Genomic DNA, 13,179 nt, shown 5'->3' on the forward strand with positions numbered 1-13,179 from the left:
CTCACATCTTCCCATCACCTAATCAGATAGTAGAGACATGATAAATCAGAGAGCTAAAACAGCAGTGTTTCACCATAAGAGGTAATGGTGTTTGTGTGTTGTTATTTCAGGACAGTGAGTACTTCAACTCCCTGAAGTGGATATTGGAGAATGACCCGATAGACCTGGATCTGAGGTTCACCATAGACGAAGAGCTCTTTGGACAGGTGGGACCTGCTTCCTATTTGTTGTTTGGCACAAGTATTTTCTGTTCTATCTTGTGCCTATTGAGTGAAGTGGATAAAGTCGATGCTAGGTGGTACTCTGGTATCAGTCATGTTGACATGACATTCCTCCTCTTTAGACACACCAGCATGAGCTGAAGCCAGGAGGATCTGAAATAGTCGTCACCGATGACAACAAGAAGGAATACATCCAGTAAGCACCAGAGCCCTCTGCTGGTAGAAAGAGGAAACACGCCTCATAGTCACTGCCATGTAGTGCTGTTCAGCTGGTTACCGGTTGGTGACCCACAAGTCACGTATTTGGCCTTAGAAGGGTTTGCTAATGGACAGTGAAACCACCACCCACCACATAATGTCTGCATCATTAGATAAATTTGAAATTATTTTCAAATTATTTTGAATGCTTCCATTTCAAAGTAAACCTTTTCTTTGTCAGTCTTGTCATGCAGTGGAGGTTCGTAAACAGGATACTGAAGCAGATGACCGCATTCAAGGAGGTAAACACTAGGTTTTATTGAGATGTTTTGATTGAGTTGTGATAAGATTGAAAGAAATGGTTGATCTATTGCTTGTTCCTCTCTCTTGTCTTAGGGATTCTATGAGTTGATACCCCAGGATCTCATCAAGATATTTGACGAGAATGAGCTGGAGGTGGGTGTCATTCCTATCACTCTGAAATGTATGCATGACTGAGAACCTGTCTTTCCAGATCGTTGAGTGATGTTCTATCTTGTTTTTGTCTCTCTCTTTAGCTCCTGATGTGTGGCCTGGGAGACGTGGATGTGAACGACTGGAGGGAGAACACCAAGTACAAGAATGGCTACTGTCCCAACCAGCCTGTCATCCTGTGGTTCTGGAAGGTAAGAGGATACTCCACCACTAGAACAGAAGCCTCTGGATTCTAGAACGTTGTTGTTAGGGATGCAGGATTGATCGGTGACCATATCGGTATCGGACGATAATTGGTAAAAAAAAATATTATGTCTATCTGTCTGATGTGGAGACAAAGGACAATGATGGAGACCGTGGTCTGTGGCGTTTTTTTAAAGTGGGTAGGGCAATGTGAAGAAAAGGTCTTCCTGTGAATTTGGCTTTAGCGTCCAAATGGTTTGAGCTATTAGCTATTATTAGCCCATTCCTGAAAGCGAAAACTCCCAGGAACGCGTTGGATATCGCTAAATATCTGATATCGGCCCAGAATTTCCACATTGGTGCAGCCTTAGTTTTTGGGTGAATTCTCAATATTCATTCCAACTATTTGATGATATTTTGTCATTCTCAGACTGTTCTGCTGATGGATGCAGAGAAGCGTATCCGCCTGTTGCAGTTTGTGACTGGCACTTCCCGGGTCCCAATGAATGGCTTTGCAGAGCTCTACGGTGAGTCCTCTTCTCTACTTCTCTGTATTAAAACTCATTTGTATAATACAGGGTACATTCTGGTCATGTTTTGAACCATTTTGTCATTACATAGATTGATATGAACTTTGAAACATGGATTCTGAGTTGTAACCAGAGCTGTTTGTATAAGATTCTCACCTCCTAATCTTGTTTTATGTTGTGAAATCGCAGGGTCTAACGGACCACAGCTGTTTACCATTGAGCAGTGGGGAACACGAGACAAACTACCCAGAGCCCACACATGGTGAGTAACTAACAATACAGCAGTTTGGCTAATAGTCCTACCTGGTTACTGCAACAAATGTGCATTTGAATTTGGTTCTGTTTTACCGTCTTCAGTTTCAACCGGCTGGACCTGCCTCCCTATGAGTCGTTTGAGGAGCTGAGGGAGAAGCTACACATCGCCATAGAGAATGCACAAGGCTTTGATGAAGTAGATTAGGGGAGTGTGTGGCCTATGGCGCAGATGTTAAAAGGGCAGTTACTGCCAGTGAACTGAGGGCTAGCACCCAGTTTTGTGCTGTAGTTCTGTTTAATGCTGATAAAACACATAATATTCAGGTCCAGACCTGACAACTGCCTGAGAAGATGGAGAACAATCACAGACAGCAAGGTCTTTGGTGCTCCTCTCTCCTGCACAGTGGAAGGGATGGATGATGAGTGAAAATCACTTCTTAAATCACTCTTGGTCTGTGAAGTTTACAAATAGTTTTTTTTTGTGTCTCGTAAATATGTATGTATACTTAAACCAGATCTATATACAATTTATCAAATGCATTATAGCATACAGATATTATTGTTCATCTATGACAAACATTCTATCATGAGGAGATTGACATTGGACTTCGATATACATTACCGTATATACACTGGTGTCAAAAGAGTTCAACAGGGATGCTGGCCCATGACTCCAATGCTTCCCAATAGTGTGTGACAAGTTGGCTGGATGTATTTTGAGGGGTGGACCACGGGAAACTTAAGTGTGAAAAACCATGCAGTGTTGCAGTTCTTGACATAAACCGGTGCGCCTGACGCCTACTACCATACCACTTTCAAAGGCACTTCAATCTTTTGTTTTGCCCATTCACCCTCTGAATGGCAGACACAAGCCTTGTCTCGAGGCTTAAAAATCCTTCTTTAACCTGTCTCCTCCTCCTTCTACAATGATTGAAGTGGATTTAACAAGTGACATCCATAAGGGATCATAGTTTTCAGCTGGATTCACCTGGTCAGTCTATGTAATGGAAAGAGCAGGTGTTTTCTTCCTGTTTTGTACAATCAGTGTATGTGTACGCAATTGACAGTGAATGCACTTTTGTATAGCTTACTGAGGAAATCACAGACTCCACATTAGACTCCATTGAAAAACCATGTTGCCATTGCTTTCTCATTCTTGCACACACACTTGCAAAATATTTCCTCTGCTGTTTTTTTATTCAGTGATGGATGTATTATTTTTTTATTCCGCTATTCCAGGGCTCTCAACCCTGTTCCTGGAGTGCTACCCTTCTGTAGGTTTTCACCTCCAACCCCAGTTGTAACTAATTAACATAATCAGGAGCACTAGATTAAGGTTGGACTGAACCTACAGGACAGTAGGTCTCCAGAAACAGGGTTGGAGAGCCCTGCTCTATTCATGGGTGTTATAGAGCAGTATAATACTCTATTTTTAGGAGTACATGTATTTTTTTCAAATTGCTCTATGTAATAACTCTGTTGAATTAATATCAAGAAATTGATATGGTCAATTCTCAAAGATTTCTGCGAATGTCTTTTTGCCTTTGATTTTCTTGAGGGAATTGACTGTACATATGCAGTGGTGTGCTCTATCAAGAATGTATTGTATGAATGGTAGAAAACATGTTTACACGCTGGTATGTTTACAGATTGTTGATGAAGGAAAATATGATGGGCTTTTTCATTTCTCTTAAATCAAAATGTTATACTTGTGCTTTTGTAAGGTAAAGCACTTTGTTAAAATGGTTATAAAAGTCTTAATGTCTTGATCTTTGCCAAACTACCAATTTCAGAATGCATACGTTGAGTATGATTTCATGCTAAAATCCTCTGCTTTTAAGTGCACATTTGACTTGAGTATATTTTACTTGCCAAGGAAGAAAAAAGTGCATTCTTTCCTTTCACTGGTAATTAAGACTTACATTACAAATGAAGGCATTGTAATTTAGCATAGAATTTGATCATCCAAATCTTTTGACATGTTCTTATTCTTTAGTTGAATGGATATATTGTTAACATCCGATACTCTATAATTCATTATTTTAAGAGATACTTAATTTATATATTATGTCAGAACTGTCATTCTGACAACTAAGTGGATTTTCTATAAATGTTTTAATGAAATAAAACTTCTGTATCTTGATGAAAACATGTTTTGATTAATGTAATCTATTGGAGAAAGCCCTGCCTCCAGCTGTTTGCTAAGAAATTCTAGGGACAATTAGGAGGCCTGTGTCTTGTGACCGTAGCGTACGTGTAGGTATGTACGGCAGGACCAAATCAGAAAGAGAGGTAGGAGCAAGCCATGTAATGCTTTGTAGGTCAGCAGTAAAACCTTGAAATCAGCCCTTACCTTTACAGGAAGCCAGTGTAGGGAGGCTAGCACTGGAGTAATATGATCAAATTTTTGGGTTCTCGTCAGGATTCTAGCAGCCGTATTTAGCACTAACTGAAGTTTATTTAGTGCTTTATCCGGGTAGCCGGAAAGTAAAGCATTGTAGTAGTCTAACCTAGAAGTAACAAAAGCATGGATTAATTTTTCTGCATCATTTTTGGACAGAAAGTTTAAGATTTTTGCAATGTTACATAGATGGAAAAAAGTTGTCCTTGAAACAGTCTTGATATGTTAGTCAAAGAGAGATCAGGATCCAGCGTAACGCCAAGGTCCTTTACAGTGTTATTTGAGACGACTGTACAAACATCAAGATTAATTGTCAGATTCAACAGAAGAGCTCTTTGTTTCTTGGGACCTAGAACGAGCATCTCTGTTTTGTCCGGGTTTCAAAGTAGAAAGTTTGCAGCCATCCACTTCCTTATGTCTGAAACACAGGCTTCTAGCGAGGGCAATTTTGGGGCTTCACCATGTTTCATTGAAATGTACAGCTGCGTGTCATCCATATAGCCACCGGGATACAGAGGTTTTGCTTGACCACAATGAACACTGCCTACATATTGGCTGTGTTCGAGCGCATCAAATCAGTGATGTAGTGTTAGTCAATTCGGACTGATTCTAACCCTAACTTCATGCACACATCCCAGTTCAACCCTCAACCACAACCCTAACTCTAACCCTAGCTTCATGCACACATCCCAGTTCAACCCTAGCCTCAACCACAACCCTAACTCTAACCCTAACTTCATGCACATATCCCAGTTCAACCCTCAACCACAACCCTAACCGTAGCTTCATGTCCACCATCCAGATCAACCCTCAACCAAAACCCTAACTGTAACCCTGGCTTCATGTCCACATCTCCAAATAAGTGGATGAAAGCCTTCCCCTCTAAAGCATGCAGGGCCCATTCATATGATTCAGCTTACCCACAACTGTCCTATTTTCCCCCAATCCCCAAAGTGCTGGCTAAAGACCAACCCCCCAGGCCGAAGGGTCAGGTGGTAGGTCACACACAATTCAGGCCATCCTTTTGGATGCTGCTGGGGTCAGTGAGGATGGGTGTGTATGTGAGCAGGATGGCACTGAGTTTGTCCAATAGAAGAAGGCCATGGAGGTGCCGGATACTCCTCAGCCCCCTTTTAACCTATTGATCTGGCCCCAGAGCTCGACCTCCATCCATGTGCAGCCCTATCTTCACTCCACCCCCTAACAGTGTCGTGTTGGCAGGTGCTCAAAACCAATTTATAATCGAACATCCTCGAGACCCCTCGTGAGGGGTCACCATAAATGAGGCTGCATATTCACTTTCACATGTTATGTAAGAGCAAAAGCCATAAGGTTAGCCTGGGTCACAAACAAACATCTTTCTAATATAATGATTCGCCAGGAGGGTACTGTAGTATATCTCTACGCAGCCTACTGGATGTTCAGTTATTGTGATGGATCACATAGTTGTAGTATTATTACATAAGAGGATCATAGTGTGTCCACATTGATTGTTCAAACCAACAAACAATATTAGGCTAAGTGATTTTAGAGTTATTACAGTCATAAGGCACTATACATTGTAAATCATGTTAGTTCAAAATTAGCAGATCTTAAATTAGATTTTTTTTCTTCAAATTAATAATCATAAGTCCTTGCACTTGCATTTTAACTTCAAATATTTCACGAGTTCAGTTATATTTCCTAAAATAGTTTTGTTTCACCACTTTTACACCTTAGCTTTCATCCATTTTCTCTTTAAGTGCACACCTTGATCCTTGACTGTGAGAATCAGCTTTTGGTTTGGTTATATTGTAGGCTGGGGACACTCAAGGACACAACAGCTGGGCCTCAGCCCTGCTGCTGAATGAGAGTCCGGAGCAGGGAGGAAGGTCAAACTCACTCCATAATAAAACATGGACACTGGATCAATATCTGCATTTTCTGCAATTACGCAGTAGTTGTCCTGCTCCTACCAATGCTTCCTGGTAATTGCTGAGCCTAGTTCTCAGTGGTTGAGAGAGTGCCTCATTTCCATAAACAGTTTTTTCTCCTCCAGAGTGACCATTTGCAATGCAGTTGTCCTGTTTGACATGGAGTGACTTTTACCGGCCCATGTTGAAACAAACACAAATGTATCTATCTTTACCCATATGCCTTAATAAAGGTCTATGTGACCGAAACATTTTCATTTGTCAATTATGTTTAATTATGCAAGTATACACAATGAGTTCTTTTACCAGTTCTCTATATCCATGTCGTCACTTTCAAAGTGGGAACGTTGGTCAAATTCCTCAACACCTTCTTTCCGTTCATCAATTGTCCCTGAGTTGTCTTAAAACGCATCATACTGGTGTTGGAATACAGCCGTGTCCTTGAAAGCCATTAAAAATAAATCCATGGTGTAAATAGTATATGGCATTGGCAACTGATAGTGTGTAAGGCCAATATGTCAAGAGCTTTTAAAAGTTTTAAGATGTCTGTAAGTGTCTGAGCATTATGCAATGGAGGTTGCTATTTTAATGACACTCAGAGTTATGTTGTGGGATATCTCACTAAGAAAGTTACTGAATTGTTGAGACTAACTGGGAAGTGTTATGATGCTCTGTCAACCTAAACCCTTATGATAGGTAATTGTCACCAACCTCTTTATTTTCCTCTTCCACTTTTCATCTTCTTCTGTCAGTTTGTTCTCTAACTGTGGCTATTAGCAGTCTTAACTGCAACTCCTTTGTGTTAGAATACAGACTCGTCATTGAGGGGCATTACAAATAAATGCATGCTTGGAAGACAACATGATAACCAGTGGTGGAAAAAGTACCCAATTGTCATACTTGATTAAAAGTAAAGATACCTTAATAGAAAATTACTCAATTAAAAGTGAAAGTCATCCGGTAAAATACTACTTGAGTAAAAGTCCAAGTATTTGTTTTTAGATATACATAAGTATGAAAGTAAATGGAATTGCTCAAATATACTATCAAAAGTAAAAGTACCAATCATTTCAAATTCTTTGTATTAAGCAAACCAGATGGCCCATTTTTTCCCCTTTTTTCTGGTAGCTAGGGGGACACTCCAAAACTCAGACATCATTTACAAACGGAGCACTTGTGTTTAGTCAGTCCACCAGATGAGGCAGTATGATGATCAGGTATGTTCCCTTGATAAGTGTGTGAATTGGACCATTTTCCTGTCCTGCGAAGAATTCAAAATGTAACAAGTACTCTTTGTATAGAGTAAAAAGTACATAATTTTCTTTAGGAATGTAGTGAAGTAAAATTAGTCCAAAATATAAATAGTGAAGTAAAGTACGGATATCCCCAAAAATGACTTCAGTAGTACTTTAAAGTACTGGTGATAACTCACCTTGTCAGGTGTAAAATATGTTATATGCTTTGTTGGACCAATATCCTTTTGGCTATACAGTATATGAAATTAAATGCAATACCTTGGTTAGAGTGGGAATTTGATCTACAGTCCAGCTAGCTGGTAGAGGATGGTTCTGAGTAAATCTGAATGGACTTTTAAATAGACAATTGTTGGAACAGCCTTGGGATAACCTAATATGAATAAATATATGCACACACACATAAACATTAGGCACAGAATATAACACATTGCCCTGGTTCTTTTTACAGACAGCATTATAAATGATTTATTGAATATACAAACTATCCACATGAACTATAACTCCAAAGCCATTTCCACACAAACACACTTTTCCAATGGAACTGATGCTTCCCAGGATTTAAATTCTCAGTAAGCAATAGACCATAGTCACACCTTGCACATTAACAACTGTGAGTTTCGTGTTGGGTTTACTCTAGTCATCATCATTCAGCACTGCACTCAGGGCATGATAGCTGTGCATAATGCTCCCCAGATCTATGAGGGCATGTGGATCATATTCTCTCAATGATACTCAATCATGTTCCATGGTTGAAACTCTATATCCTTGTTTATTTAGGTATGTCTATGTCTAGGTGAATTATCATTCTAATTCCCAAGCCTCTTAGTTATCATTGAATTATCATTGATCCTGATGAGTCATCAAAGTAAAGGTCTGCTCCATGTTTTCAAAGGGCATAAGGGAAATTAGCAAACCATATGCATTAATCACACAGGTGTGTTGTATGCATTAACTTTCGTGTATTAACTTTACACTATTACCAGTAACACCTGACCAAAGTATACCTGCTATGGCACTCATAAAAAAATAGTGATTAAGATGTTGGCCTGTGTATTGATTTGCCGACTGATGGTGGCGGAGGAACTCTCCCCATACGTTTCCCTCATGAATTACTCAACCGTAGAACGCAGCACTGGGTGGGGTGATGTCCATTTGCCCCCGAGAAAAAGTAATCCCTGCTGAGATCAGAAGCGCAGTCACTTTCCTCTTGGATTAGCACGTAGTTCGACTGGAGGTGGTGGCTGAGAGAGTTAGTATGCGAGAACTATTTGAATAAATGGAGTCTTTTAAAAGGAAGTTATATCAGCGCTTGCTGTTTTTTGCGTTTTTTCTTCCAATCTCAGGTAAGAAAGTTAATATTTTGTTTGAGTTTATTTGAAATTGAAATTATAGTGACTGGTTTAGTGGTGGGAAAATGCCGAACTGGACATTGGAAGTGTGTCCGTACTCATAACGTTACTACCTAGTCTAATGGGGGTTGCTATTTACACTGATAAAGAAGAAGTTAGTTGACGTGTTCTGTATTAACGAATATTCAACATTGAAGAGTTTAGCCTTAGTTGCGAGTTCTATAGATGAATGGACGCACTGCCACTGGCCGGAGTTTTCGGGGGCAATGAAATGGCCACGCTGACCACTGACTGCTTCGAGTATTGCCCGATGTAGGCTATACATTTAGATAAACACAGAACCTATACACGTTTATGCTTGGTTTTTGCTTGTATCTCGAGTTACATGATAACCCGGGTTTCTGCATGAAATTGTGTACGTGCAGCACAACACAGCATTCAGATACACGTGGATTGTACAACATCGTCAGCCCTGGTTTGAGATATTGATCAAAGCAAAAAACATATAGGTTTGCCATGTTATGTTCATTCAGTACATACAAATGCATTATTATATCAATAGAAAAACTGGCTACTGATTTTATTTCCATAAATAATCCACTTTGACGTTTGATGCAGACAATTAACATAGGCAATTAACAATTAATATAATGTGGTGTAAATTAGGACATTAGACGTGTGAAGCCATCACATTTGATTTGGAAAATTATAAAGGCTTTTGCTTCCTGTCTGGATTGTTACTTGTTTACAGCTGGTGGTCTTATCATTGAAAGGGGAGCTACTTATGAATTTCATGCTGGGGAGTGCAGTAAAACATTTGTGACTGAATGGAGCCATGAAATCAGTGACTTCACTGCTTTATGAGACACGAGTAATAGGATTCAATTGGAGCAGAAAGAAATTAAATAGGAGTAACCTGCTGTTGGATGGGCTCCAAGCCCCTGCCTGTAGGCACTATGATGTTATCATGCTTTCAAGTGTAGATCCTACCAAAGCAATATGCCTGTGGACAAAGTAGAATAGTTGTAGGTCCTGGCCTAGAATTGTCGCTAATTTCATCACATTGAGTCTTCTCCCACTCCGGCCAGGCACTGACTCTGTTCTCTTCTCTTCCCCACAGGTGTTTTGTGTTTTAGTGAGTTGTTTTTTATCAAAGAGCCCCACGATGTTACTGTAATGCGGAAGGATCCCATTATATTGGACTGTCAGGCGCACGGAGAGTCACCTATTTCCATCAGGTGGCTTAAAAATGGAGTAAAAGTTGCAGAGAACGACCGCGTCTACATTCTCTCCAACGGCTCCCTTTCTATTCCGGAGGTGGAGAGCAGGAGAGGAGACAAATCAGATGAAGGGTTTTACCAGTGCCTCGCTCAGAACAAGTATGGAGCCATCCTGAGCCAGAAAGTCTGTCTTACAATTGCAAGTAAGTATCATACTGGAGTTGTGTATCAGCACCACATGGAATAATGGAGAGGTTATGCAGGACCTCCAACCTTTGGGCCACAGAAGATGTACATCATTGGTCATGTTTGTGCCTGGTCATGGGGAACTTCATAAACACAGTAGAAAAATAGACAACAGTTTACATTGGATGTACATTGTATACTTACTTACATAAGATAAGTAACATAAACTGTCTACATTCTCTTTCGAATCTATTAGTTACTGTGTAGTTACTTATAATTACAATTTCATGTAACTGCATGGGATCTGTGTGACTTATTTTAATGTGTTTAATGCTTTGAAAGGTTAACCAAGCCTTAGTCTGAGGATGTTATGTCATAGCATGTCATAATAACATTTACTTGATGAACAATGGAACCCCTGAGTCACAATTGTGTTTTCATCTTAAAAGCATGGTAAACATATCCACTTTAGAGGTGAGCTTAGTACAAGCCCCACACTATCAGCACAAGTTCTTAACTTCTTAGCAGGTATACAACTGAACAAAAGGTTTCATGTACACTCTTAGAAAAAAGGCTGTGCCCATAGGATAACCCTTTTGGGTTCCGGGTAGAACCCTTTTGGGTTCCATGTAGAACCCTCTGTGGAAAGTGTTTTATATATGGAATCCAAAAGGATCTACCTGGAAACAAAAAAGTTTATTCAAAGGGTTCTCCTATGGGGACAGCTGAATAACCCTTTTAGGTTCAAGATAGCACCTTATTTTCTAAGACTGAAGAACAACAATCTCTGTGATGATTAAACAGAGTGAGAGATCTTGCTTGTAGTTATGTTTAAATCTGACATAGTCATTTGGGAGTAGATGGAGACTTTACACTCTTAACAGGCATAAAATAGGCTTTTCCCGTTCCCAGGAAAAATGGTCTTTCTCTCATCACCAGCAGGGCGCTATAATTTTCTATGTAGTCTGGTGCGTCTAATCTCTCTTCTTTCTTCGCCAGTGTAATGCCCAATGTTGGGTATTCCGGTTATCTAATCCACCTAATAGCTGAGGAAGGGAAGGCATTGGAGGCTTCAGTGGTGGCATTGGGGGGAAGGGGGGTACAGACTTCAAAGTTTGAGGCCTGCAGCCAAAAAGATACTCCGGGTGGAAGATAATATGTCCATTGGTGTGCAAATGAGGGAGCTGCAGGTTTGAAAGGTTAGAAGCTGTCCAGGATGCCGGTTACACCAGTGTTAAAGAGCAGATGACCCCTATTCACTGGACTGGGCTTTCATGTCGTTGCTCCATGATCACTGGGAATTGTTCTTTTGGAATGCTTTTTTCTCTCCCAATAGCATGTATGTGAGCCTGCTGCCTATTCTTTTAAAGGGCTAGTGGAGCAGCTTTATCCAGAGCTGCTCTTTAGGGACCCTGTTCCCTGGTGTCACCACCCCCAGGCCATGTTCCTTGCTGTGCTTCTTTTTCACAAAGGAATTTACTTTTTTCCCCCCTCCCTTGCATTTGCTTTCACAGGGAAACCTGAGCTTTTACGTGGCGCTTAAGACATGCACTCGTCCAAGAATATTGTGATGGTTACTAATTCTAACTGTACATGGACAAGTTAGGTCCTGATCCATGTAAAATTGGGCAGGATTGTTGTGAAATTATTTAGTTGTGAAATTGTTACAATTATTTACCACTGTGAGGTCATGATTCCTGAAGAGCCCACTGTTTGGAATACTATTCTTTAGGAGCACATCTCCTGTCTGATATGATCCTGACAATCCACTGGCAAGTAGATGTTGAGAGACAAGAATGTGTCAGTCCTGGTTCAGATCCTTAAGCTGCATTATATTGAAGACCTCTAAAACAAACAGATACCATTGATAAAATGTTTGCTTTCCAGATAGGCCTAGATTTATATGTAAAAGAGAAAAGTTACTATTTTTGTGTCTTTACAAGCACTTTTGAAATGACTCACAGGATAATCTCTCTTGGACAGATCTACGTAAACATAAGCGGTACCATAGCATCCATTGGGAAGGAAGCTCCTCGTTCTGGCTCCGCTCCTCATTCTAGCATCTCTTGATCCCTTCACTTAACATGTATAGACCCAAAACTTAATTGAGCACCTGACCAATTACGCAATACTTTTGTTCTGGGTTAACTGAGATTACTGTCAGGACAATTGAGTGCAGTACAACCTCAATCTTTTTTTGTTTTGGAAGATGCCACACATACTTGTAGATGCTACACCAATAAAATACAGAGTTAATGAGCCTTGATTTGCATGAGGTCCATGAAAACAGTGACTGCCTTAAAGCCACTAAAACTACTCTGACCCTCTCACATGCTATACAGCAAGTTTCAGTCCGGTATTACTGTGGCCTGAGTCCTTGCTGTGATTTTTACAGGACGCTGTGTGTTTGTAGTTTTATTAATTGAGAGGGTTTGCTCTTTTATATTATGAACTTAAGAGGTGATAAAGGCTGCCAGCGGAGTTTATAGGCTTGTTTTAAAGGGACACTTAGACCTGCTTGACGGTCTATCTGGAAGCTCATAAAATTTGCACGTACCTGAGAAATGCTCAGTGGTAGAAAACAAAGGTGGCAGTGGGGGTTGTTGAGAATCACACACACACATACAGTACACACACACACATACAGTACACACACACACATACAGTACACACACACACAATTTTGAATTTTCCGTTCCCTCATACCACAGCCTTTCCTTGAGTGTCTAAATGGCCAAACTTTATTGCATGACCAGCCAGTGAGGCAGAGGCTAGTGGTCTCCTCACTATGGTTTTCTGCTCTGCTACTCTGAAGAATTAATGAAAAGCTTTTCACTCTGGCCTTCTTTGTCCACCTTGCCCCCAACTGCCCCCTAACTAAAATTAGTTATTTGGGGGGCATTTGTTTGTCCAGAGATCAATGGTTAGGACAGCTGGGCCTATTCACTTATGGAAGGGTAATTATGAGAATGGCACTGCAGAGTTTTATTAAA

General features: G+C 40.4%; 2 protein-coding genes across 3 annotated transcripts in view; both read left to right on the forward strand.

Annotated features, from left to right (window-relative positions):
- Positions 1–4,010, forward strand: part of LOC118362438 (E3 ubiquitin-protein ligase NEDD4-like) — a 41,234-nt gene extending 37,224 nt beyond the window's left edge. For both annotated transcript variants that reach the window (XM_052482012.1, XM_052482011.1), the window contains 8 exons: positions 111–206; positions 344–417; positions 661–721; positions 816–875; positions 977–1,084; positions 1,507–1,603; positions 1,796–1,868; positions 1,964–4,010. In XM_052482012.1, the coding sequence (XP_052337972.1) occupies positions 111–206; positions 344–417; positions 661–721; positions 816–875; positions 977–1,084; positions 1,507–1,603; positions 1,796–1,868; positions 1,964–2,066 (672 nt within the window). In that variant the 3' untranslated portion in view covers positions 2,067–4,010. The remainder of the gene's footprint in view (positions 1–110; positions 207–343; positions 418–660; positions 722–815; positions 876–976; positions 1,085–1,506; positions 1,604–1,795; positions 1,869–1,963) is intronic.
- A 4,620-nt stretch (positions 4,011–8,630) lies between these two features.
- LOC118362448 (protogenin A-like) overlaps positions 8,631–13,179 on the forward strand; it is a 44,233-nt gene continuing 39,684 nt past the window's right edge. The window contains exons 1-2 of the mRNA XM_052482014.1: positions 8,631–8,774; positions 9,901–10,203. Coding sequence (XP_052337974.1) covers positions 8,708–8,774; positions 9,901–10,203 — 370 coding nt within the window. The 5' untranslated portion in view covers positions 8,631–8,707. The remainder of the gene's footprint in view (positions 8,775–9,900; positions 10,204–13,179) is intronic.

Source organism: Oncorhynchus keta, chromosome 2 (genome assembly GCF_023373465.1).
Source record: "Oncorhynchus keta strain PuntledgeMale-10-30-2019 chromosome 2, Oket_V2, whole genome shotgun sequence".
NCBI lineage: Eukaryota > Metazoa > Chordata > Actinopteri > Salmoniformes > Salmonidae > Oncorhynchus > Oncorhynchus keta.